General features: G+C 39.7%; 1 protein-coding gene across 3 annotated transcripts in view; it reads left to right on the top strand.

The window, feature by feature from the left end:
* NAP1L4 (nucleosome assembly protein 1 like 4) overlaps nucleotides 1-27931 on the top strand; it is a 49987-nt gene that overhangs the window by 14968 nt on the left and 7088 nt on the right. For 2 of the 3 annotated variants that reach the window (XM_089521008.1, XM_089521009.1), the window contains exons 8-14: nucleotides 5288-5359; nucleotides 6100-6239; nucleotides 7689-7834; nucleotides 15377-15399; nucleotides 16360-16479; nucleotides 18156-18185; nucleotides 22523-22579. In XM_089521008.1, coding sequence (XP_089377134.1) covers nucleotides 5288-5359; nucleotides 6100-6239; nucleotides 7689-7834; nucleotides 15377-15399; nucleotides 16360-16479; nucleotides 18156-18185; nucleotides 22523-22579 — 588 coding nt within the window. Of the gene's footprint in view, nucleotides 1-5287; nucleotides 5360-6099; nucleotides 6240-7688; nucleotides 7835-15376; nucleotides 15400-16359; nucleotides 16480-18155; nucleotides 18186-22522; nucleotides 22580-23748; nucleotides 23787-27931 lie in introns of all 3 variants that reach the window. The other variant, XM_089521010.1, reaches the window with a different exon arrangement.

The following is a 27931-nucleotide window of genomic DNA, read 5'->3' as shown; positions in this document are numbered from 1 at the left end:
AATAATATATAATAGAATTGGTTAAAATAAGCAAGCAACAATTAAAAACATCAACTATCCAATCAACAATCAGATAGATAATCACACAGTGCCTGGGAATGCTTCCCTAAACAGGATATTCTTCAACTCAGATTTAAAGGCGGTCAAAGAAGTGATGACCTTTGTTTGTGGGGGAAGAAGGTTCCAGGAGTGAGGGGCAGCAAGTGAGAAGGGACGAATCTGGGACGGGGCAGTGGAGATCCTAGGCTGGGACAAGAGACCTTGACTACTAGAATGGAGGGTACAAGTGGGAATGTACAGAGAAAAGTTCAGATAAATAAAGAGGAGCCAACCCATGCAGGGCTTTAAAGGTCAATAACAGAAGCTTATATTGAATACGGAAGGGAAAGGGGAGCCAGTGAAGGGATAATAATAAAGGAGAAACATGGTCAAATTGGCGAGTGGATGTTTTTGCTGCTTGGTCTTAGGCTTGGATGATTCTTTGCTTTCAGATCAGTCTGAAGAAAGGAAAAAGATAGAAAGTGTCACCCAGTCTTACTGGGCTATACATTTTCTCACCCCTAGTTCTAGAGTGCCAAGATTTATCAGTACCAGTTCATAGCTGTCTTTTCTCTTCTCTTTCGCTGTGCAGAAAAAAAGCAAATTGCAGAAGAAAAGTGTGAAATTGTAGTAGGAATAAGTGGTATCCATAGGTCAGGTTTTTGCAACTAAATTGTAGGCATTTGCTATTCCACAGGTCCTTGGCCTAGTGCCATCCCATGTCCAGGTAAAAGAAATTAAAATAGGTTTGCCCTATTTGCCCTATTCTGTAATAATATTTGGATGGCAATAAAATGTGCTCATTGCCGTTACCTTGGTGGCTTTTAAAGGGTTTGGACAAATTAGTGAAGGTTGCGTCTACTAGCTGTGATAACTAAATTAAGCCTCAGGTTCATAGACAACTTTGCATTGTGATGGTGAGGCAAATGACAGGGAAGGATTGTTTATTTCACTTTGTAAAAAGTTTGACTAGCCATAGTTGGACAGATTAAATAAGGCTCTCTTGTATAATGACCAGTATTTACACTATTTTGAACAGAATTTTGAACAGTTCTCCCATAATTGAATGAATATCCACAAAAATTGTGTTTTGGAAAAGATACTTTACTAGTTTACAGATTGTGGCTGATAGTTCTCTAACACACTTTGTTTCATCAACCTAGGTCACAGGGTCACTTAAGCTTCACTCTGCCATGACTCTTCATCAAATAGAATAAATTAGTCCTTGCCACTGGCAAGGCCTGTTGACTGGTGTGGGGAACAGCACATCACTCCAAGTATCTTAGATTTATTTTTAAATCTCATACTCCATCTTCAACAAGACAGATAAGTGTTTTCTGAACACTTAGCTGTGACTCATCCATTCTAATTGGCTTTAATGACTAAGGAGTGAACTCTGTTCTTCCTAGTTGCATTTTCCTGGATGCAAACATTTAAAGTCCTCTTAATTCATGGACTTGTCAAACACTGTCCATATTTTACTTGTCTTTCCCCTTTAAAAAGCAAGATCTTACAACATCCCTACTCACCCGAGACTGTCACCATGCTGTCAAGGCTCAGGTAAAATGGTAGTTGTAAGTAAATTTTTATTTTTATACACAGTGGTTTAAAAAGAACAGTGTATTGGCCTTTAGCGTGGCTTCCGTCCTGCTTCATCTGTTGGGAAGTGAGATTCCCAGCTTGTTCAGGCAAGTCCTGTTGCAACTCAGCACGTAGGCTGAAAGAGCATACATGGAACACTCTCCTCTCTCAGTTCGTAAGATAGTGAACTTAACAGTACTCTCTTCACTGTTATGTTAAAGCCAGAGGCCTTGAGTTCTTCAATTTCCACTGTTGTGAAATTTCTCCAGAATGGGAAGGACTGGGAGGTTAAATCCAAAATGCTCCTAGCACCCTGCCTGGAGCAAGTTGCCATCCTAATTACAGGAAAAAGAGAGGTCTCACTTCTGCCCTCACTTATAAAAAAATTTATTTCTTAAGGTAGCCAGAATTTTCTTGGTTGAGCACAGTCCCCCATCTGGAAGCTTTCTTTCAAGCCACAACCAGATACCCTTTCAAACCTTTTGTCTTTTAAGACTGCCTTATCAATGATCATTAATTTGATAGGTAGCACAAAGCAATATTGTGCTTCATCTTAGTTTCTGTTTGATTCCCAAGGATAATTATTATACAGTGGGCCCTTGGTATCTACTGGTGTTGGGTTTTAGGGCCCCTGTGGATACCAAATTCTGTGAAAGCTCAAGTCCCATTATAATAATAATAAATAATAAAAAATTTATTTGTATTTTCCCACCTCTCCCAGATGGATCGAAGTGGGATTACAATCGAGCAACAATAACAGTATACAAGAATGAAACATATAATATTCATAGTTAAAAACAGTTTAAAAACAATACGAGTGGGGTGAAGACCTTACAAGAGATTGGGTGGGTATGCTTGCCGGAAGAGATCCGTCTTAACTGCCCTCTTGAAAGCCTCCAAGGAGGTAATAAGACGGATCTCTTCCGGAAGGTTATTCCATAGTTTAGGAGCCACCAAAGTAAAAATTCTTTGAGAGGTTGAAACCAATCTAGTTGGATCCACCTTCAACACATTTTCCCCAGAAGTTCTAAGAGTGCAGAACGGACTCTATAGGAAACTCGGGCCTGAGCCATATAGGGCTTTATAGGTAATCACACCTTGTATTGTGCTCGGGAGCTGATCGGTAGCCAATGAAGATCTTTCAAAATAGATGTTATATGGTCAAATTTCGAAGAAACAGTGACCAATTTGTCTGCTGCATTTTGTACCAATTGAAACTTCCGGACTTGGTACAAGGGTAGCCCCATGTAGAGCGCATTACAGAAATCAAGATGAGAGATTACCAGTACATGTACCACTGCTTCAAGGTCCCCTTGGTCCAGGTAGGGATGCAGTTGGCGTATCAACCAGAGTTGGTACCAAGCAATCCTGGCTGTCGCATCTACTTGAGATGACAATTGTAGCGAAGAGTCCAGGAGTACTCCCAAACTGCGAACTTCATCTTTTAGGGGAAGTGTGACCCTGTCCATGACAGGGTGACTGATTTCCTTCCCAGGATCTGAGGGACCTATCGCTAGTACCTCTGTTTTCTCTGAATTCAACCTGAGTTTGTTTCCCCTCATCCAGCCCATTACTGACCTTAGGCAGGCATGCAGAGGAGAGATGCCATCCCCAGTCACTGCAACAGTCGGAGACATAGAGAAATGAATCTGGGTGTCATTAGCTTACTGATAACACTGCGCCCCATGTCTCTGGATGATCTCTCCCAGCGGCTTCATGTAAATGTTAAATAGCATAGGGGATTATATATAATGGCATAGTAAAATTGTGTTTCTTATATAAATTGGGAAAAAGAAGATTTGCTTTTTGGAATCTTTATGTTTTTAAAATATTTTGAAGCTGTAGGTGCTTGAATCCATAGATAAAAAAATCTGTGGATGTGGAGGGCTGACTGTAATGCTTTTGTGTCTGATAGGGTTGTCCAGCAAGATCTGGAGAATTCAGATTGTGAAGGTATACATTGTTTCCTGTGTTGTATGTAGAAATATGAGCAAGATGTTGTATAGGTCAAGCAGTTGATTCCCTCTGTGGGGATAGGAGAGTCTCTTTTCCATGAAAAATCTGGTTCCCAGTTCCCTTAGCCAACCATGGTAATCCTTGCAATATCCAAGCCATTAATCCATTCCCTATTCCTAGCTAGTGGCTCTAGAAATGCCTGGAAGTGTTGTATGCCATTATCCATCTGAAAGGGAGCAGGGAAGCAAAGTCGGGCTTCTGGCCTAAACATCTCTGCTTTGGAGAGGAATCTGATGATGATGGGAGGGCTGATGCCATCTTTCCAACAGAGGGCTATGTGTGAGGGAATCCACATTTTTAGCTCCCCATTTTCTTCTGTCTTTTTTACTGGGCATTAGAGAATCACTGTGTTGGCTTACTTTGAGACAAATGTTTGGTTGCAAGATCCTTCAGGGTGTTTGTGGCACTATGTCAGGGTTGTATCTCTGAGTGAAAGGGCAATATATTTTTTACACCCCAGTGGTTGGACCTCTGAGAGATGGCAGGTAAGCAGGGCAGAGGTCCACGACCTTGTTTTTTCCTGTTTTCTGGTTATTACCTCTTGAAGGCTTCATTTCAATGTTAAGACTAGTCAGACTTTTCTACATTAATATTTTTGATCTTGGGGAAGGAAGAGGGAGGTGCCACCAGCAGAATGTTTCTTCCAAGGTCCTCCATGCTGATGGACTGAGGCGAGTGCCCAGGTTTCTTACATGGTAGGGTTTATTACCTGTAATTCTTAGAAAATAAAAATGATGGCTGGCTGCAATCAAACACTTCATTTTGAAGCATGCACAGGTCCTGTTGGGTTTATCGTGTGTGTCTGCATGTTGTGCTGGTATAACTTTATGTGTTATATCATTTTGAGGGGGGGATGATGTGGCTATGTGGTCTATCTGAGTTTCTTTCAACATCACCACTTTCCTTTGTTTGATTTTTGTAAAATAGGTATTTTGTTGCTTTTTGTGGGACTCAGTATATAGTTTGGTGTTTGGAACACAGACTTTGTGCTGAGTGTCCAGGCTAAGTTGCGCTTGTTTGTTAGCTTCATCAGTTTGCCTTCTCCAAAGTGAGTAGAATTTTAAAAATACAGTTTTGTGTTTTGGAACTCCAAGAACTTAGGATCTTGGAGTTATTTTTGTTTCAGTGCCAACAACTTTTCATTTTGTGGAACGAGTGATATGTAACTGTCACTGCCCATATATCAGCCATTTCGTGAATGGACAGTTTATTGTTTTGTGGGACCTGCTATCATATTTTAAGGAAATTGTGCAGTACCACTGATCCCCCAGAGTTGAGGTTTGCTGCTTATGTCTTGACTTTTTAAAAGACAGTTGTGCCTTACCAACAGGTTTGTGTGTATGTTTTTTGGGTTTTTTTAAGTGGTCAGTTTCTGTCCCTTTATTATTTCTGTGTGCCTTCTCTGGCTCAGCCCATGGGCAAGGATTGTGTATGACACTTAAAAGGGGTGGGTCTGTGTACAGGGTATAGCTCTAGTAGACATTTTGCTAGCAATTCTTAAAATTCTCATATTCACTTAATACGGAAGTGTAGGAAATTAAATTTGAAAATAATGATGGCGTACTTAAGCTCAATCACTTGTGCTGAGTGTGATATTTATGAAATGCAAGGCATGTCTTTTGTTTTATTAATAACTCTAATTTATGTTTAGGAATATGATGAGCCAATTTTGAAACACCTGCAAGATATCAAAGTGAAATTTTCTGAGCCAGGACAGCCAATGGTTAGTATTGTTTAATTTTTTGCTATAATATGTGGCATAATAGGCATTAATGCCTTGGGTGTGGAGGTGCCACTGTTTTATTTTAATGTATTCAGTTGATAGGAATGATTTTTCTCAACTTTGCCTCTTAAGAGGGGAAAGTCCTTATATAATGTTGTTGAGAGGGGACGCCCTTATATAGCTTAGTTACAACAATAGCATCACCTGTTTGCTACTGATGCTTCACACATTATAAGCATTTTTAAAAAATCTGGATTTTTGCATTTTATTTTAATCGAACAGCATTCACATGTAGTTTCATCCATGGTGTTTATAGCAATATTTATATGAAGTATTATATTTATATCCCACCTTTTAGTTCTAAGTTGACTGTAGTAATTCAACAGCATTGACCTAGTCCTAACAGTGTATTCAGGCTATCCATGGCTTTGTTAAGAAAACAAATAAAAACAAAACACAGGATTAGGTACAATGACTAGCCATAGCATAAGCTAAGTAAAAACAAAAACAAAAAACAGGTAAGTCACAAATATTTTCAAACTCTAAATTCAAATTTTGTAAGTTTTTTTGTGATATAGTTTTTATGGTTTAGTAGAACAATGTAGTCATGTCCAGACAGATCTTAGATTTAATGTTATAAAGAAGATGTCACAATCCAGATACTCCACACTATTAACAAATAATTATTTTCTTTCTATGTACTTGAAAATGGTGATGATGTAATAATGTACCTCTTTTAGTCTTTCACATTAGAGTTCCACTTTGAGCCCAATGACTACTTTACTAATTCGCTTCTGACAAAAACTTACAAGATGAAATCAGAGCCAGATAAGTCAGATCCTTTTTCATTTGAAGGCCCTGAAATTGTTGACTGTGAAGGGTAAGGAAACATTTAAAAATATTTTTAAATTTTCTATTCCAAATGTTAAAATAGTATTGTAAATATATATATTCATAATATTAAACCCACAGAACAAGGTGAATATATGTGTGCTGCAAATATCTAGACATAAGTATTGTGCTGAAGAGCCAGTATGAACTGTGCTAAAGAGTTACACATGGTTGAATGGGTAACACTTTTCAGATGGGTTACAGCTTCACTTCAACCACCTCTTGTTTCTTAGCTTTGAAGATGTTGTGATATTGCATCTGTAGACAGGGGACCACAAAAGTATCAAATAATATTCAATATAGTGGGCTCTTCCCTTACATGGGGGATCCAGTCTGGACCCCCCCACCCCCATCGGAAGGCAAAAAACACGTACACTCGAGCCCCATTGGGGCTTGTGCATGTGGTGTGGCGCGCGCGCCATGGGCATACACACCAATCTTTTTATTACAGTGCAATTTCTGCGTAAAATCAAAGTTGCGTATGGCGCCCCTGCCTATGGCATGCCAGTATAGGGCGTGGGTGCACTGTACTAGTTTTAATTCTTAGAATTTCCTTCCCAGATCTATCAACTTCATTTAAAGTTATTTGCATTGCACTGTAGTACACTTGTACTTATTTGATTAAGGCTCCTTAAAATGTGCTGTACACCCCCCCCCCTCCAAGTGAGACATTTTGCCACAAGCTAGTGCTTCTGGAGCTGTAAAAATTAGATAGGCTTCAAATTTTAGGAAATATTTTGTAGTACTGTTTTTAAATAATAAAAAAGAAATGTTATTCTAATGATGTGACAGTGTCTGATTGTATATACTCATGAAAAAATTGGCTTAATAAAAAATTAAATATATTGTTCAAATGACTTTACTCTAAGAACACTTTCATATGCTGTGGTTATCCAGAGATGATTCATAAGTTGCAAGTATACCAGCTAAATGGCACAATCCAGGTAGCAGCATTGTTGCGAACATTTAGAAAAAAATCATTTCACTTTTGCTTTGGTAATTATTTTCTTGGCTTTGCAGGCAGCTGTTGGTTGGTGCCTGTGAAGAATATCACCCCCCCCCCCCCCCCAATTTGCCAGTACTGTGTTCAGAATGCTATTGATGAAATGAACTTCTCCTATTGTCACTTTCTTTTTCCTTCCCATTTGGTTACAGATGGCTTGTATATCTCCTGTTGTCACTTCTGTTTTCCTTCCAATTTGGTTACAGATCGATTTTTTTTAACACTGGAACATTGACCTCTGCTTTTTCTTAATGGCTCTTTCTGTGCATCAAGGCTATCACTCAGCTTTTCCTTATGCTTGGTTGGATGTAGCTAGCATAACTGCTATAGTAAGCAACCATTATCCTCATGGGAAATTACCTTTAGTCTGAAAAGCTACTAACTGTTCTTCATGGCTTTTCACTTTTCAATGTCACTGGCATACTTTATCTCCAGATGTACTATTGACTGGAAGAAAGGAAAAAATGTTACAGTTAAAACAATAAAGAAGAAACAGAAACACAAGGGGCGAGGCACGGTCAGAACAATTACTAAACAAGTACCCAATGACTCCTTTTTTAACTTCTTCAGTCCAATAAAAGGTAAGCATGTTTCAGTTTAGTCTGCCCTTATTAGTTACACTCTTGTGTATTTTAACAAGCCTTTTCATATAAAAATAGGAGAAGTAGCTGAATTGTGTTCCTGTTTGGTACTGAGTGCCTAAGTTCTTGCAAGCCAGCCACAAAAAAAGTTGGAAGACTAAACACAGAAGTAATGGTCATTCTTTCTACCCCTTTAATAGGAGTGTTCTATTCAGGGCTCTAGACAACCTGGAATAAGTGCCTTTGGGACTCACAGAAGACATCATTTTTCTTTCTCAATCCCCTGGAACCACCCCTTTCCTATTGTGTAGTTGGAAAAGGACTTAGTATAGTGGGCCTTTCTCTTACACGGGGGATCCATTCCGCCCCTGCCCCACACGTAAGAGGAATTCTGTGTATGCTCGAGCCCCATTAAAAATAATGGCGCTCACTCACACGGTGAATGTGCCACGGACACACTTGCCATTACCTCTTCCAGCATACGCTGAAAGCCGCATATATCGTGCCCACATATGACGCATGTGTACTGTATATGACTTTCTGCAAGCTTCTGACCTAAGTTCTTGCCTGCTATATATCAGGGATATAGTATGAGAAGGAAAGTTTCTTCATGGTCTATGACTCACACAAATCGATTATCTGCACCTGCACAGTGCATCATTTGGAACCTTCTAGAGCATATAAGCTTTTTGGCAGTAGTCCCACCCACCCTCTGATCACCTTACTAGTGCAGTTCTTGCCTAAAGTTTCAATTCCTTTTTCTCTGCTGCATTAGCAGCATCAAAGGAACTGTGCTGAGCTATTTCTACTTGGTTTCTATCTTGACGTGGAGAGGTTTTCTTGACTTTGCTTCCTGGGATAATGATTTGGCTTGTTATTTGTCTTCTGAACATCTTGTTGGGTATTGGAGCTACTTTTGCTTCCTTTCTCAGTAAAGTGGGCCCTTGGTATCTGCAGGGGATCCGTTCCGGATACCCCTGCAAATACTAAATTTGCCAATATTGATTACATTGGGCACTTTGCCCCCCGCCTCCCTGAAGCCAGCCTTGCCACTTTCACCACAGCAGGTGGCAGGGATTACCTCCTTCTCCTCCTCCTCCTCCCATTGCCGCTACCATGGCTCTTCTTCCTTCCCCCTTTTCCTTCCTCCTCCTCCTCTTCACCCTGTCTCTGCTCTTCCTCCTCTTTTTCTTTCCTCCTGCTTTTTCCCACCTCCTCCTCCTTTCTCCTCCTCCTCTTACCCCCCTCTGTGGCCACTGCCTCCGCTCATCCTCCTCGTCTTCCCCGCTGTCGCCCCCCCCCCCCCCAATGGGCTTGCCATCCATGAATGCTCAAATCTGGGGGATGGCAAATCCACAGATATGAGGGCTGGACTGTATACCACTGCCGTGTTCTGAATTCTGTCTTTAGGTTTGATTTTGGATTATGTGGCTAACATTTCAGCATAGCAGTTTTCCTTACAGTGGCCTATTGTTGCTTCATCAGATTCTTTTAAAAAAAATGTGCCTTGCACAGAGCAAAAATTCCCGGTAGGCACAGTGTTCACATTGCTTCTTGTGCTTCAGTGAATGTAACAGCATGGGGTCTTGTATTCATTCCAGGCTGTTCACCCCACAGGCACTAAAAATTGCTTGTCCATGAGCAAGCTCTGATGGCCTCAGGTAAACCATCTGACACGGTCTCCAGAACCCTTTCACCTTGATCTCTATTGGCTCTGAGTGTCTGGGGTTCAGCAGTCTGCATGGTCGATAAAAATTTTTTGCAAGACTGATGCCTGTTTTGATTGATAAAGACCACACACCAGAACTGTCAAAACAAACACCAGAATTATCAAAACTGACACTCAGATATGCCTTTGACACTGTACTGTTTTCTTGACTTTGTGGCAGCTGCTTTGACCACTGAATGGAGGACTGAAAAGAGATTGTATAAGAAAAAGAAAAGATTGAAACATGTTGTGTCTTCCCCAAAGACTTCATCTTCTGCACTTCTGTATGCTTCTGGTAAGGTCCTACAGCCACCCCAGTGGTTCAGCTTTCAGTAGATGTGACACATTCCTCTCCTTGAGTTAAGGAACAGATGTTCTACAGAACAGATGATGGCACCTGCCCTGGAACTAGAGATTAAACAGCCTGAGGCAGAGCCTGCTGACCCAGTTTATAAGAGTATTTAGAGCATGGTTTCAACACCAGTATCCATTCTGGTGCTTCCTTTGTTTCTCAAAGTAGCTGACAGGACTTCGTCTACTCCTTCAATGATGCAACCCACATCAGAGAAAACCAAGGAACTGTATTGTGTGTTGGACTCTGGTTCAGACTGGCTTTTGCACCACACTACTCAAAGCCAAACTTCATCATAGTTGAAGCGGCTCAGTCTAAATCAACGCAGAAAAAGCATGCCACCCCTTCTGATAAGGAGGGCAAAAAGCTGGACTTAATGGCAAAGAAGCTTTATTCTACTTCATCACTATTTAGGGATCACGAATTACAAGGCTAGTATGGGAGCATACCAGCTCAATCTTGGGGAACACATGATACCTTTCTTTGCCAAGCTCCTAGAAGAAGACAGACATTTCACTGGGGCTCTCCTGTCCAAGGCCCATGTGCTAGCAGCTCAGCAGATAACCTCCACTCTTCATGTGGCTGGCTGCAATGCAAAAACTCTAGCAGGCAGTTGTTTTGCGTAGACATGCATGATTGTAGGCATCAGGATTATCACACAGGGCACAAGCAACAGTAGAGGACCTGCCATTCAGTGAAGAGGCGCTGTTCAGTGTGGAGCTGGATGATAAGGTGGAAGAGATGTTGAAGATGTATAACACAGCCTGTATGTTCAGCTTTCCATCACTGTCTTCTACTCTGTAAATGTCATTCAGTCCTACAAGTTTGTGTTGTTCTCGCTCCCAGATTTTCCCATATGCCGCCTCCTGTAGGACTAAAGTATTGGCTCCAATCCTATCGGAAAATATCTCAGAAACAAGGCAAGCAGCATTTTTTACTTTGCAGATACCTTTAATCCCACCACCTCTCCTCTCTTCAACAACACCCTTTCCCATTACCATCAGTCTTGGGCTGCTGTAACATCAGTTACTTGGATTCTTGACATTGTGCAGAGGGGGTGTGCAATAAGAGTTTGGGAGTTATCCCCCTTCAGGAGTAATTCACATCACTGCCCCCCTCTGACATTATCATTGAGCAAGTCCATACTCTCCTCCTATAAAACTGGTCCCTATACCATCAGTCCTAAGGAAAATCTTCTCTTGCTACTTCATTGTGTGTAAAAATGATGACTACCTTTGTCTGATTTTTTTGACTTTTGGGATGCCAGTTTCTACATTTAGCCCAGACACTTAAGAACTGTTGCACTTTGTTCCATCCTTCTTCTTTACAAGGAGAAGATTGGCTTTCAACATTGGAATTGAAGGACATGTATTTTGGTATTGCAGTTCACCTTTTGCACATGTGCTTCCTTCATTTTGCTGTGCAAAGAAGGGCCCATCATTTTCATGTCCTTGCTTTTAGACTGTCCACCTCCCCTTGGTTCTTCACATAGTGCGTGGCAGTAGTAGCAGCTTGGCTCTAGCAACAAAGGGTTGGTCTATTCAGTTACATTGTCGACTGGCTCTTTTTTGTGCAAACAGAGGCAAACTCCTCTATGTTACCAATCGCACACACTGCCTCGCTAACATGCTGGGCCTTATTGTCAATTTGGAAAAATCTAATTTGGAAACATCCTAGACAGTGAAATTGATCAGGGCTATTCTAGATTCTCAAGTGTCTGCGGCCTTGTCTCCCAGACAAGCAGTACCAGCATCTTCTCAGAGCTGTCTTCTTGTCTCAAAGCAATTGCAGGATAGCAGGAAAGACCATTCAAGTGCTCCTTGCGTTCATGGTTTCAGCAGTGACAGTGACACTATTAGCAAAGCTCAGGATGTGTCCCTTACAGGCCTGGTTCCTGTCTTGGCTCAACCCCTTGACAGACGCTCTTTATCTTCATCTCACTACACTGAGAGATATTCATTGATCCTAGCATGGTTACTCAATCCCAACAACATTTATTATTTCCTCTCCAACCTGAGATAGCAGTCACAGCGGATGCCTCCATGGAAGAGGCCACACAGAAGAACTTTTGATAAAGGTGCAGTGGACTCAACAAGGAAAGTGCACTTCATATTAACGCACTCAAGATGTTGCCCATGGAGAAAGCATTTTGAGCGAGATGCTACTTTGGGGTGAAGTGGTTCAGGTAATTACTAGCAATACCATGGTAACATATTACCTGAACAAGTAGGGCAAAACACAGTCTAGCACCCTGCTTTGCTTCACACTGTGACTTTGGGACTGGAATATCAACAGAGGTATCTTCATCTCAGCAATCCATCTTTCAGGGGAGAGAACACCTTGGCAGAAGCTTGTCCTCCCAAGGTGGGGCACTCCAGAAGTGGATTTGTTCATCTCCACGAGAACAGCCAGCGGAGGGTATTTTGCTCCAGGAGTTAATCAGGGCAGGTTGCATGGCAAGGTTTTCCTGCTTCATTGGAGTGGTCCCATTGTGTACACTCATCAACACGGTGATAGCGAAACAAGACGAGATGCATCTTGATCATACTATGATGGCCTCAGCAACCGTGGTTCACTCCACTTCTGCGCCTCTCTCAGGGCAGTCATCTCAAACTGCCATACCTTCCAGACCTCCTCATGATTCATGATGGGCAAGTGAAGCACTCAGACCTGGGATACTTTCAGATTAACTTCCTCAAGGATGTTTCCCTAGCTTCTATTCCTGCTGCCATGTGGAATGTCATTGCTGCAATGTATAGGCCTTCCACTCATTGGTCCTGTGCATATAAATGGAAGGAATTCCTGTCCTTCATTTCACTTTGAGAGATCTTTCCAGTTCAGGCATGGATTCAACAGGTAGTGGAATTCCTTCTCTCTTCTCTTAAATGTTACTTACCTGGAAGACTGCCTTTTTGTTAATCATTTCATCTGCAAGCTTAGGGGGAGAGCTATACACTCTCCAAGTGAACCAACCTTATCTACATTTTCATCGAGACAGAGTCGTCCTCACACTGAACATTTTCTTACCTAAGGTGGTGTTCTTCCAAAACAATCAAAACATGGTATTTTTTGCTTTAATGCAGAATTCTACTTCAGAGTTGGAACAGACTCGTCAATGCCTGGATGTTAGACACGCTCTAGCCTTTTATGCTAATAGGACTGCAGGTTTCTTCAAGTCTGTGACAGGTTGTATGCTACTCCAAAAGGTTCAGACTGCCGGGTTCCATACAACATTTCTCAAAGTGGATGGTTTCCACAAACCACCTAGTTTATGAACTGGCCAGGAGGGAATCTACCATTCTGTGTTTGAAAACATTCCACGAGAACCATGGCTACATTGTCTGTTTTTTTGAGGGGTGTGTCCTTGTGCAGAGTGGCTATGCTGTCATAGCCTTTTTCATCTCCCATTACAGGATTGATGCAAGGCCCAGGGGGGACCTTGTCTTTGGGAGAGCAGTGTTATTTTCCTGTCCAGCATGACACTCAGTGGTTACTACCTTGCTAGTCTCCCATTTGTATGAGTCACAAAGTCTATGAAGGAGGACAGGCTGCATACCTATAACTAATTCTTCAGCCGAATTCTGTGAACTCAAACAACCCTGCCCATTCTCATCATGTCCTGCCTCTCTCTTGATCCTTGGATGCTGCTGATACAGTATCTGTAGAACTGATGATTTAGCTGAGAACTGCATTGGTAAGGCGTCCAGAGGGTGGGTGGGGCTACTGCCAAAAGGTTTATGCAATAGCTCTAGAAGGTTCAAAACTATGCACTGCACAGGCATAGATAACCCATTTGTACGATTTCACAGATGACCGCTCAAACTACAATTACAGCTGTCCAACCTGTTCTTCTCCATAAAAAAGGATGAGTTACTGTAATTTGAACTGTGTAAATGTTTTGTGGTAGCCAGAGCTCACAGATATGTGTGCCTTTCTTCATTTACAAAAGTATTTTCATTCTCTGGAGGCTGGGTATGTGGAAGTCATTCTATAATGTTTAATTCCCATTTCACTGTGTTTGATTAAGCATTCAGCCACCCAAGTTCACTCTTATTAGAGTGTCTAATGAAGATTCAGCACTAAGGGATCTTGGTTTTTGTCTTGCTTCATTAAGGAAACTGAAATATACCATTGTCACCATATTACATTCACTGTGCATTTATCGTGTTGCACGTTTAAAATATCACACTGTTCTTTGTTTGATATTAATGGCAATCAGTATTCACCTGAGTTTTTAAATTTGTTTAATTGTTTTTAAATTAAAAACCTCAAACTATTCTAGATTATTTCAGTGTTAATACTCGCTTCCAAGATCTGCTATAAGCTTGAAATAATAGTTAGTAAATGTGCTATGGGCATTAGGCCACCTTCTAAATCAGGGATAACCATGTGGAGATGAGGGGTTAGTTCCAACTTCCTAACAGTGCACAAAATACTTACTTTTCTGTGGTATTCCAGCCCAAATGGTGACCAGAAATCATGTTGCATCACAATTTGAGGAAATTTTTGGGGGGACTTTGGGAATTTCAGAAGTAGGGTCAAGAGCCCAAAAACAGTCTGAAAACTACACTTTTCCCATCTCATGTTCTAAATGGATATGGGATCTTCTGAGTAGTTGTGCGTCAACTGAGCTGTAAGGTGCCCTGTCATTTTCAGAGCTTGTGTTTGTGGGATTCAGTGGTGAACTTCCAATAATGAAATGGCAGAATACAGCAGAACTACGAGAAGAGGCAATCCCCCCTACACATCACAGCGCCTGGCACACACCACCTCAGAGAATTGGAGAATCCTATAGTGCTTCTTTTCTGAAGGGGAGAAGGAAGTAACTTCTATTACGGTTCTTGGCAGAACACTAGCTGAACCTCACAATGATAGTGATGTTATTTTAAGTTTATGATATTTTAAATAGCATTATTAAATGAGTTGTTTTCCATTTCCTATTATGTGGGATAAATGCAAGCTTAATGTGCTTAGCTGTCCTGATGCTGTAGACCTGGACCTTTCACATGAGCACAGCACTTCATCTTCAATATTGAAACATTTATCAAAGGTGTGTTTTGCAAGTGCCATTTGTACAGTTTTCCTCACTGACAGTTTTGGTCTTAAGCTGTTGATCTGAAAGGCAAATAGAAGGCGCTAGATGAAAGGCAGGACTTAGAAAATGGAGTCTTGGTTTTCCGTTGGCACTAAAATGCACAGAAGGCTCGAGGTTTTTCTTTGTTTGGCTTCTCTAAGGATCCCTGGTGGCACAGTGATTAAATGCCTGTCCTGCAAGCCACAAGATTATGAGTTAGATCACAAAGGCTCCAAGTTCCACTCGACCTTGCATCCTTCCATAGGTCACTAAAATGAGTATCCAGCTTGTTGGGGGCAATACTTGCTATTGCTGTTGCTATTCTCATTTGAACATCTAAAATATACATCAGAGTTGGGAGTTATGGTTTATTTAGACTGATTTTGTTCTTTCTTTCTTCCTTTGTAGTTTCAGGAGATGGAGAATCACTGGTAAGTCTTCAGTATTTTTATGCCCATGGCCATTCCTTTAATCAGAAAGCTAGCATACTTCAAAGAGTGGTGAATAACCGGGACAACAGATTTCTCAAAATAAACTATGGGCTTGTTCATCTACAGTGTTCGCCACCTTAGCTGTTCCATTCAGGGAGATTCTTTGATGTCCAAGTAACCAAGGAGAAACACCCCTTCTCTAATAATGGTGCATCTGTTTCATTATTTGATAACATAAATAATTTTCAGGAAATATGGTAAGCATCTAGTTACTTTCCTACCACAAGTGTAGGAAGGTGCAGTTTTTAATAGATAGATGTTAGGTATTTATTTTGTATGTGCTTTGGGTATTTGGCCACCTCTGTTCATACTAGTGAGGATTTAAATACCCTAAAAGCACCAGATCTCAGCTCAGCTTGGAAGCTAAGTACTTGGATGAGAGACTGTCAACAAATACTAGGTGCTGTAGACTATATTCAAAAGGAAAGAACTGGCAAAACCACCTCTTGAGTATTACTTGCCTAAGAAAATGCTCTAAAATTAATGGGTGCACCATATGTTAATATGTGATGTGAAAGTTTTTTAAACCTTAGTAATTTCTCATTGCCTGTTTTTCTCCCCTGTTCTATGGCATAAATTAATCTCTTTACGTGTTCTTCAGAATTGGCCACAAGTTATTTAAGTGTAATTGTTGAAAATACAGCAAATTCTGTTATATCATAAATTTGATATTCACATCTTATGTCTAATGCTTAATAAGATTTGGTTGGCTTTAAAAGAAGTTGTATGCTGCTGATATACTGGTGACACATTCATGTTTGAGGACCAGGAAGATGTTCTGTTATTCACTTTTAAAACATGCAGTAGAGCTAGAAACCCATAGCTGAATTCACAAACTAATTTCATGTCTTATCAATCGTGTCAAATGTTTTCCAAACTGTTGTTCTCTTAACTGACTAGGATGAAGATTCAGAGTGTACGTTAGCTATAGACTTTGAAGTTGGGCACTTCTTTCGTGAAAGAATAGTGCCCCGTGCTGTACTCTATTTCACTGGTGAAGCTATAGAAGATGATGATAACGTACGTATCTTTAAAATTGCCTCAGTGTGTGAACACCTTGATTTTTTTGTTTGGAGGCATTTAAAAAACCTTGTAATGCTAAGCTTTAATTATAAAGAACTCACCTATATTTGAGGTCAAAATAATATTATACTAAAATTGTTAGGTTCTGACTGGGTAATTCGTTTGATTGTTCCTTTCTCCTTATAACTTATTGTATGTGCTAAGAGCCAACATAAATGGAATTGAAATGAGCGAAGTGTTGGCATGCTCAGATTGGCAGCTGTATGAATTAAAAATATTAACTTTCACCAGAGATGGTTGGCTGCAATGCTAAACGGATGTTAGGAATGAGGTTGAACTGTGAAGAAATATTTACTATGGAAAATTATTCTAATCCTTACAAAACCTCTGTAAAATACTTTGGTATTATCCCCATGGATGATGAAGGACTGAAACTGAAATAAATAGTGGTTTCTCTACTAATTTGTATATCTTCTATCTGATTAATTTTATTTTCCAGCTCTGTCTCTTAGCCAGTGTGCTGTAGTTCATGTTTTAAGACAGCGGTTCTCAACCTGTGGGTTGCAACTCCTTTGGGAGTTAAACGACCCTTAAAATTTTTTATGGTTGGGGGTCACCAAAACATGAGGAACTGTATTAAATGATCGCAGCATTAGGAAGGTTGAGAACCACTGTTTTAAGGCAACAGTAGCTATCGTGCCCTTTTTTCTGTTGGTTTAATTATCCTTTCCTCTTCCCTCGTCAGTAGAGGGAATTCACCACTGTCTTTTGCAATGCTCTCTCTATATGGCCTCTAGACAAAGGTTTCTTAATCATATTCCCCACTCTCTTTCCAGTTGACTTCCCCTTGAGCAAATTTCTATCTTATTGGTGGGCAACAATGCATATATTACCACTATGGTTGTAAAATTTGCCTTGACTACAAGTAAGTTAAGATCTAGGCATCAAAATCATTTATATGAATTATACAGAGGTAATGAAGATACATGGTACCAGATCCAGGAGGCTTTTAATTTAATCTATATTAATAATGATTTTATATTTTTGCATTTGTATATTCTTGTATCACTTGTTTGTTAAGTGTATTCTATTTGAAATTTATTACTGTTATTGTAGTTTATTTGATTGTATTTTCCCTTAATTATATAGAATTGTGATGGCTAATCACTTTTATTTATTATTATTATTAACCTTTATTTATAAAGCGCTGTAAATTTACACAGCGCTGTACATACAATCTTTTTAATTGGACGGATTTATCAATAAACTAACTTGGAAACTTCCCTCATCTTAAGGAACACATAGATTAATAGAAATGCATGGTCTTTGTTTGACAGGATTTATTTTTATGATCAACAAAAATCTTTAAGAAACTGCTCAGGGCAAGAAAACTTTTCTGCTGAGATTGTATTGCATCTTTAGAAAGGACCTTTAAAGGAATAGACTATCCTAAACTCTATAGCCTATTTCCTCTTTTCTACAAAGACGCTGGTAGAAATGCAGAATTTCATTTGATCTTTCTTCATTGTAAATATGAAAAGGGGAACACTTTAAATAATAGTAGTTACATAGTGAAAGAAGTGGGGTGCAATGTAGAATGTCTAGAATGCATATAAATGTTTTATCTGCTAATGTTTAAACTTGGATCTAAACAGTTTCCCCCTTCTCATTAGTTTGAAGAAGGAGAGGAAGGAGAAGAGGAGGTGAGTAAAATCCTGTTTATCTTCTGGACACATTTTCCATGGTGAACACGAAGAAATATTTACTTTTCCAGTAATCCAATGGGACTTTTTTTAGAGCATACAGTAGACATATTATTGTTGACTGCCTCTGTTGGTGTGAGCTAATTTTAAGAACAGGCTGGTTTGCCTAACAGCCCTTTGCACTCATATTGGTAGCTAGCTGGCTTCTGTTTGAGTAGCCATTATGTGAAATGTTTACTAAGTCATACTTTGTGAAGTAAGATGGATGAAAGGTTGTGGTTCCCTGACAGCATAGTAGGCTAATACAAAATTAGTTTTGTTCTATTTTTACCCCCTCCCCCCCCCCCACGTACTGAGAGATTGGACATAATACAAAATGTGTGCTCTGAAGTGCTGTTCTATATGTGTTTTTGGAGGAAAGTGAGCTCTGTCCAGTTTTTTCATTGTCATGAAAAATTATGAAGTAGTATAGTCGGTGTGATGACTCTTCCTCATTATTTTCAAGTATTTGGAAAGGAGCTGAAGCTTTTAATAAAATAATTTGACTTTTAATAAAAACTGGGGATAGCCAAATGATTAGTCCTGTAAACTTAGGGGCAGAACAAATGGGCAGGAAGGAGCAGCCAGAGGCCACTTCTGCCTAGTGCCATAGGACTGCGGCAACCACACACTGCAGTCCCGATGCCGGCCCTGCCGTTATCCGCAATGCATCACTGAAAGGAGCGGAAAAGATCCACTCTTTTTAGGTCTGGGTTTTGGCTGCCTTAGGCAGCAACCCCAGTGCAGCTTTAACACAGGTTGTGGGTGTATGTCATCTAACGCCCCCAAGCCATGTGGAGGCCAGGTTTTTATGCCTGCCTGTTTTGGGCTTTAGTTGACATGATTAATACAGCTGGGATGGGGAGTTGGTGGAGTGGTGCTTTTGAGCCCTTTCAAAATTTCTAATGCTTGCAATAATAATAATAATAATAATAATAATAATAATATTTATTTGTATCCCGCCCCTCTGAGAACAATCGGGGCGGCTAACAAAGTTAAAAATACAAAACATATAAAATCCTTGGTACCCTCCCCTCCTTAAAAAAATATTAAATTCAATGTGATATTTAAAAAACAGAACAAAAAACAACAACAAACAAACAAACATACAAGTTAAAAACTGACCAGAAGGTCAACAACATCATACCAACAAGCAACCAGTGGGAGCAGCTGTATCTTTCCCAGACGTTTTTCTAAGGCCGAATTCTCTATTCCAGGAAGGCCTGCCGGAAGAGATCCGTCTTAACAGCCTTTTAAAAGCTGTCTAAGGATGTAAGTAGACGGATCTCATCCGGCAGGCCATTCCACAGTCTGGGGGCGACGATGGAAAATGCCCTCTGGGAGGTAGTCGAAAGCCTAGATTTTTGTGGCTGAAGTATGCCTCTCCCAGAGGAGCGGAGTGCGCGGGGAGGATTGTAGGGGAGAAGGCGGTCCCGAAGATAGGTTGGACCCAAGCCATTTAGGGCTTTAAAGGTGATAACCAACACCTTGTACTGGGTCCGGAAGCTAGTGCTCATTATCACTTTAACTGATGTGGGAAAAAAATTAATGAATATGAAATGCATAAGTAGACCTAAACTAGAAGTTTGGAAGACAAGTCTCATTTTTTGTAAACTTCCAAAATCTTTAAAAGTAGGTTTGCTTGATTTCAGGGCATTTGTGGGTTCCCTCATTGTTTTCCTCAGAAGCCAACAACTTCTGCAACTTAATTGACCATCTGTGTCTGTAGACTCTTCCCCAGCTCCATTTTCTTGGCTCATTCATTTCAATCTACATTCAGAGCAGAAGCTTGTCTTTCCTCTATTTTGTTTAGTTTGGTCTCATAATTATAATCTAAACCTGTGTTTTTCTTCTTCGCTCTTGTCTGTGTCCCTTTTTTTCCTTAATTGCATTGTTTAAAATTCTCGTGCTGCTTTTCCTTACCAGTTTCTCCCCTTTTCATGTCTCTCTCATAAGGAAAAGTGAACTAACAATCCTGATAAAATGAATGCAAATTAGGAAGCAGTTGGAAGTAATTCTCTTCCTTATATGCTAGAAAAGATACAGAAAACCATCAATCCCATTACAAATACAGATTGAATCTCCTTTATCTGGAATTCCAAAATACTCCAAAAGCCAAAACTTTTTAAATGGGTGGCTGAGATAGTGGCATTGTTGTTTTCTGGTGCTTCAATGTACACAAACTTGGTGTCATACATGAAATCATTGAAAATTATTATGTATAAAATTATCTTCAGCATTTGTGCATATGACATACATGAAACATAAAGGATTTTTTTTATTTAGACTTGAGTCTTATCTGCAAACTAGTATGCAGGTATTCCAAAACTAGGGGGGAAATCCAAAACACTTCTGGTCACAAGCATTTTGGATAAGGGAAACTCATCCTCTAATAAAATGTCCATTTACTTTTACTGTTACTACTGCAGAGAATCAGCAATTGTTAGTGATTTGGGCTACCCAGTAACAATTTGGGGAACTATTCCAAATCTCCAGGTCCCTGCAAAAATTGGCATCATTTTCTGAATCAGTTTTAATAGCAGTAACGTTTATCACCACCAGAGAGCACAAAAGAACTATATGGCTCATTCTGAGCTACTTTCACATTCAGGAGATTCTCAGTTTCAGTCTCAGATAAGGGAAGGGTTGCTTCTGCTTGCCCACACACCAAACTCACTTTCTTTCTCTTGTCTACACTTGCCTCCCACCTTGGAAACTCTTTGAGCAAAAAAATATAGGATGATACTATTACTGACATTTCTGGGCAGCTTCTCAAAGAGAAAAAAAGGGAACACTTTCATAAGCAGGGCAGACATGTTTCTTGGTTCTTTTCTCATTCTGTTCTTACTTGAACTAGCTCCAGAGCAAATCTTGCTCTAAAACAGAGCCATAAGTATAGCATGGACACCCTGTTGCAAGGTCATCTGTTGCCCATAAGTTTTCTGACCTTTCTGTCAAAGGAGGAAATTAGTCAGCAGCAGAGCCCTTTGGAAGAAGCTCTTGGTTTTTTCATCAAGACCCATCCTGTCACCTGCACCTGTACTGATCTGGAATGGTCTAATTGTAATTAGAAAGCTGATTTTTATATCTTAGTTTATTAAAGTAACCTACACTGTGGCTTATTATGCTAGGGCATTCCGCCACATTACCTACACCATACACCAGGGGTAGGCAACCTACGGCCCGTAGGCCAGATTCGGCCTGGCGAGGCCTTGGGACCGGCCCCAGCCCGGTCTTGCCACCGATTGCCGCCGGGGCCTTTGGCCTCTCGCATGAGGGGGCAATTCTCTATAGAAGCCTCAGAAACATGCATTTATATCAGCCTTTCTCAAATAGTGGGGCGGGCCCCCCAGGGGGGGCGCAAGGCTCCGTAAAGGGGGGCACGAGGCTGTTATGCAGAGGTGTACTTATAACAATTTTATAGACAAATGATACTATTTACAGTCGCGTGGGGGGCGCGAAATGTTTTCTTCTTCCTGGGGGGGCATGACAGAAAATAATTGAGAAGCACTGATTTATATTAACATTTTTTAAAAATCCACAAATTTTTTCGCGTGTCCTCCCCCCCCTTTTAAAAAAAGCGTCCTCCATTTGAAAATTTTGTCCTACATTTGTCCCGGTTTGTTTATTTATTTAATTTTTTTTTTTAAAAAAATATTTAATTATTTATTTTTTGCCTCTGGCCCCCCAGTTGTCTGAGGGACAGCAACCCGGCCCCCGGCTCAGAAAGGTTACCTACCCCTGCCATACACCAACAGATCCATAACTCATTTTCTGGGTGACCTTATGGATCTCCACAACCACCTTCACAAGGCATCACAAAATAGACAAGTCTGCATTGTCAGCCTTTGGTTGGAGGTTGCTTCAACACTTGTTTTGTCATTTCTGGGTTACCACCTACCTCTGCCGACATACTACATACCTTTACATATTCTACACTTGGATCCTTCCTATGCCAAGGGGAGAATGGACCATTTTTGGTAACTGTTCCTTTGTATTAATATTTATACTGCCTAGAATTCCCAATTTCCCTTCTTTCTCCATGTCTTTGTGTTTCTTCCTACTACACCTGAGACAACAAAATGAAACTTGAGAGCATGCCTATAAGGAAAAAAGGAATAGATGAAAATTGTTCAAGGGGCTCCTGCCTGCTGAACATCAGAAAGAAATAGTTAATAACTGGGTGCCCCGTAGCTGGATACCCAAGTATGTCACCAAGAGGGAACTTTCAGGTCTGTATCAATGTTCCTTTTTACTGTGCTTCTGAAAAGTATTCTTATCTTATTTTTTTAACCTAGGAATTGGAAGGTGAAGAAGAAGGAGAGGAGGAGGAAGATGCAGAAAGTGAACCTAAGGTTAGCTTCAGTTTTAGAAGTGCACATGCAATTTTTCGCATACTAACTTTACCATAAGGCCCATTTTATTTTTGTAGAATATAGTTTGTACGTGGATGGAAACATTTGTTAATTGTTTCAAGTAACCAAGTTACTGATCATCTATTTCATTTTTAACAGTATCCATGAATATTTCTTCATTAAGGCACAGATGTAACTAACACACTGGCTGTCTTCACACAAATGTATATTTACTTTTTTTACAAAGTGCACGCATAACTTCGGAGTCTTGTTGCAAAATAAGTATGTGGCTCTGCATATATCTATTATAAGTGCATTAGTTTTTCATTAGTGTTTTTATTGCTGAGTTTTTATTGCTGAGATCCTTGTTTCTGAAGATTCTAAAGACTGCTTTATGAATTGCATTTCTCAAAGATATATAAGAAAAAAAATCTTGTTAACAAATTGCATTGTAATTTCCAGACACATAATTGCAGCAAATTATATGTAGTGTGATTTTTCACATGACATTTGCATATGGTTTTTCCCTTAAGTGATTGTTTTGGCCATGTAGGGAAACGTCATGTGTGAGTAGCGTTAGATATATTAGATATTTTTCTATTTTTCTCCTGCTATCCCTTTCCTCAGATAGGCTGACATTAAAATTTCTGCATGACCAAGACTCCCTCTTGTGACGTGACTAGTTATCAAAAGGCCTTTTGTTACAATCATGATTGGACATGTAGAGCATGCATTTAATGAGGGGACTATAATAAAATCAAAAGAGCAGGTAATATCCCCAAAATAGTGACATGCAGAAATGGGACTTGCATCAATGACGACACATAACACTCACGCTTGCATGAGATAATGAGCACACACTGCACAATATTTTATACAGTTTCTTTATGGAGATGGTGTATTTTGTGACCACTGCAAGGTTATTGCAGTGACAGAGTCATAGTTATTGAGTTGAATGAAATGCGGCAGTGGCTGTGTCAAAGATCTTGTGTGTGGGAAGAAGAGCAGGGCCGATTTGAAAATGACTTCATAAGTTATTTTGGAGAGTAGTTGTATCTGACAAATCATTTCTTGTATCTTCTGGAACAGTAATTATTGCTGTCTAATTTTTTTTGTCCATTTCACATTTCTTTCATGCTGACAGTTCCTTTCAATTTTTCCCCATTTAGGTGTAATTTAAGTCTGTTTATCATTCATTCATTTATAGGTAAGGTTTAATTCCATTAATACATAACTTCCAGACTTCCCGTTTTTGTAGCCCATGCAGTGTGGTTCATTTAAATGCCTGTCTGGTTTCTTCTTAGTATATAGAAAAATGTGGTACCTAATCTGGATACCCTTTAGAGATCTTGTTCTGGAGAAAAATGTATAGAACATTTATACTTTAAAATCATGAGGAGTGCCAGTATTTATAGGAACACCTCTTTCTTCCTTGTGTACATTCTACTACCTTTGCTGTAGCTGTGTACTTTTAACATAGGGATATTTCTGTTGTGATTGTATTGACTGTGTGTGTGAGACTTCGTGCAGATGTTAATGCATAAACTTGTTCCTTTCAGTTCTGTGTGCATTGTGACATGTTCCAGGACAAACATTTTTCCAAATTCTGTGTGTTCCACTTAGTCCTATTTACTTGAAATTAAATTCTTAATTTTCCTGGTCTCTTCCCCTATTCTTTTGTGTACTGTATTAGTGTTAAATAGGCACATTCTTGGTCAAGTACATATTCATACATCTCTCCTACTTGATCAAGGCCTGCTGTTTGTTCCATGTAGCAGGTGAGATTGCTGATCCTATTAGAGTTCATTAGAGACAGTGGCATTCTTCTTGAGCCACATTAAACTATGTGCATTTACTGGGTCTTTTTTGGAAATATTGTGATCTATTCTTGAACATATGAACCATTGCTCTGAGACCCTTAAGTTATGATCTCTTCAGGCTCTTCTCTTAAAATCCGATTTGCCATCTCATCTGTTCATTTTGCTTTCACATAGTTTATTTGTGTCTTGAAAGTGTGTCTTCACCTTTTTGTCAATATATAGGTCTATAGCATCTCAGTAACTAGCACTTACATAGTTTAACAAGAATTTCAGAAAATCTTGGAGAGTTTATTTCATGAAACAGTAGTTACTTACTGCAGAAGATTGAATTTAGGGTAATGAAAATTTTCAAAGCTCTATAAACAGCTGACTGTTCATTTAGCCATTTGCTATCACAATTGTAATATGAGGTAGCTGGATTACAGTCCACTTACATAGGCTGCTTAATTGTACATGTGTTCGTGTGTGTGTGTGTGTGTGTGTGTGTGTGTGTGTGTTTGTGTTTGCGCATGCATGTGCCTTCAGATAACTTGTTGACTTATGACAACCCCATGAATGTCATGGTGTTTTGAGGCAAGGAATATTTAGAGGGGATTTGCCATTGCCTTCTTCTAAAATAAAGCCTGTAGCACGTGGTATTTTTTGCTGATCACCCATCCAAGTACTGAGCAGGCCTGACCATGTTTGATTCTAAGTTCAAGTGCCTTCTGGATAAGAAATCAAATCTGTGACTCAGTGGAGTGATAGAAGGACAGTTGAACTGATTTCTCTTTGTATCTAGGATAGAGAGGTTAAATAAATACTGCTGTAATATATTAGATAACCTATCACTGCTAGATCTTTTCTGAAATTGCCCAATTCTTTGTTTTTATTGTGAGAACTTAATGTAGCAACATTGTCTTTTCTTGAAGTACTGAAAAATACAGATTTCTTTGTAGATATTAGGATTTATCTATTTCTATTTGTTGCTTATACATGAGCCTGCACCATATGCAGGCTCATTGTAGGTGGCTTTCAGCATACGCTGAAGCCGCCCGCCATTAAAAGCAATGGCGCCTGTGGCACACGCACATGGCCGCGCAGCAAGTCCAAGCCTCATTCTATCCAATGGGGCTTGAGCATACACGCTTTTTGCTTTACGTGGGGGGGGTGGTGGTGGTGGTCTGGCATGGATCCACCATGTAAAGCGAGAACAGACTTTATATCTTATTTATAGATAACATGATGCTACCCAACAGCAATAAACAAAATGCATAGGATGTTTATCTTGAGTGTGTAAATATTTTTATAGAGAAATCCATATTTGTATGCTGAAGGAGTGGAGTGGCTAAGTTTTCAGACCATGTTGGGCTTGTTATAATTACTTTCAAAACATAGCAAACATGCAACTTTATAGGCACAATAGGTACTGATTTATTTAATTGTGTCAGCTTCGCTTATGAGTGCTCAAAAATAGTATTTGAGTGCTTCATTATGATTTCAGTATGGTTGATTTGTTTTATTCCTGATACAGTAGTATAGACAGATAAAAATGTGATATTTTCCCCCATAGTGTTTCAGCTTTCTTTCTTTGAAATAACGTCTTTGTTTCATATAAAGCACAACAGTTTACTTCCTCTTACAGTGAATGCAGAAATCTTCCATTGGGCATATTTTCCCCTCATAATTGAATTTCCTATATCATGCTTTCTCTGTACATTTCCATGTATCAAAAATAGAATTAGATTTAGGTTTAAAAACCATAGCAAGCTCTAGTATGATTAGAATTGGTGCACTTGTAGGCCAATGTGATGTCCAACTCACTACTTGCACAAATTTACTAGGCTAGATTCTTCTTGAATTTTAACAAACAAGCATTGTCAAATAGTTTCTGCCTTGGAAGGATCAAATTTATTCCAATTTCCTTCTTAATAATTTAAGGGAAAGTGAGGAGAAAGTGGGGATGACAGCATTTAGCATAACTGCATAGTCTTGGTAACTGTTGCCTTGTTTCTTTCAATTTTAGAATTGTGACTTGCCTTTTTGGCTGAGCCTCATATATTCTTTCTCTCCACGTTGTTTATATCTTTTCAGCTGCCTCCAAGAGCTACCTGACACATTTTTCTTTTTTCTCTTTTTTGGTGCCTTATGGTTAGCTTTCTGTCTGTTCTCCTTTCAGCAGTCTCTCTTGCCCAACTTGCATCCTGTCCATTCCTGCTTAGTTATTGCATGCTGTCTTCTTTTGCACATTGGATTCTTCTCCTTTGCTGTCACCATTGTCTGCAGCCCAAATGGCTGAAGCAGACAGGGACTGCCCATTGCTTGGGAAGATGTTGGCAGCATCAAGAATAACAAATTGTCAGAGAGACACGTAGCTTCTAAGCAACAGCTTGACCAGTGCTGGCATATTATGTTTTTTAAGTGGTCACTGGTTCCTGTGATGAATCATATATTATCTTGGAACCTCTTATTGAAGAGTAGTGCTTGCTTTGTATTGTCAAAGACTGACTTCTAGCTTAGTGAATACATGGTGGGAAGTCGCCAAACCTAATATCAAGTGAGTTCAGGATGGGGCAGTGATTTGTGTAAATCTGCCTCATAAAGGAGTGATTTGACTAGGTTATAAATTACAGCTCTAGATCTGTGGTAGTTACTATAATGACAGTAAAGACTTAGCTACCTTTTTTATTTGCTCTGAGAAAACTTGAACTGTACTCAGCAATGAGTCTCACCTGTCTACAAAGTTCTGCCTTGAAAATTAGTGTGACTACAGTGTCTGCTAATGAAAACACATAGGTTGTTAATGTTCCTGGAGCTGACATAGTCCTAGTTACTTCCAGGTACCTTCTTTACTGGTGAAAACTGGGACTGATAGCATGTGTTTTCAGTGAACCTGTAATTAAACTGGCCTTCACTGTCAGCTCTATTACAGCTATCAATGGTGTGACTTCAAGCTGTCTCCTTTTTCAAATGTTTTCCAGAAATAGCCTTATTAGTTTGTTTTAGAAGAAACAATGAAGATCCTGTGGGACTTTGAAGTAGAGGTCCAGTGATTGCTTTTTACCTGTTGTAGTAGCTGTGGTTCATGCCAGTGCCCCCAAAAACAAAACTGAAAGTGGCCAGAGCTCCCTTTTTAGTTTTGCAAAAAGCTACTGTTGGGCCCAAAAGTAAGGTACAGAGTGTGGTTGCTGTGCCTTATTTTCAAGTAAAATTGCTGCTCATGAAAACTTCCCCAAATGGCAGTGCTCTCTCTCTCTCTCTCTCTCTTTCCAGTGATATGCAAGGGCCAAGCCGGGCACATTTGCATCTGTATTACAGGAATCCCATCCCAGTCTTAAAGGTTTATATGTTTTATTTAGCAGAAGCATCCTTAGATTCTTTATTCCACATAAATATTGCTAGACCATAAGGAATTGTTCTTGTTCAGATTTTTGGAAAAGCATTTTGCATGAGATATGCAATGCCTTGCAGAACTGTTACTCCCCTCTTTGGCTTTTCCACATTTTGTTGTATTACAACACAGAATTGAAATTGAAGAGCAATGGAACTTAAC

This window comes from Sceloporus occidentalis, unplaced genomic scaffold, assembly GCF_023333645.1.
Source record: "Sceloporus occidentalis isolate IW3139 unplaced genomic scaffold, rSceOcc1.0.p SCAF_4, whole genome shotgun sequence".
NCBI classification, from domain to species: Eukaryota; Metazoa; Chordata; class Lepidosauria; order Squamata; family Phrynosomatidae; genus Sceloporus; species Sceloporus occidentalis.
This window is presented reverse-complemented; position numbering and strand designations above follow the sequence as displayed.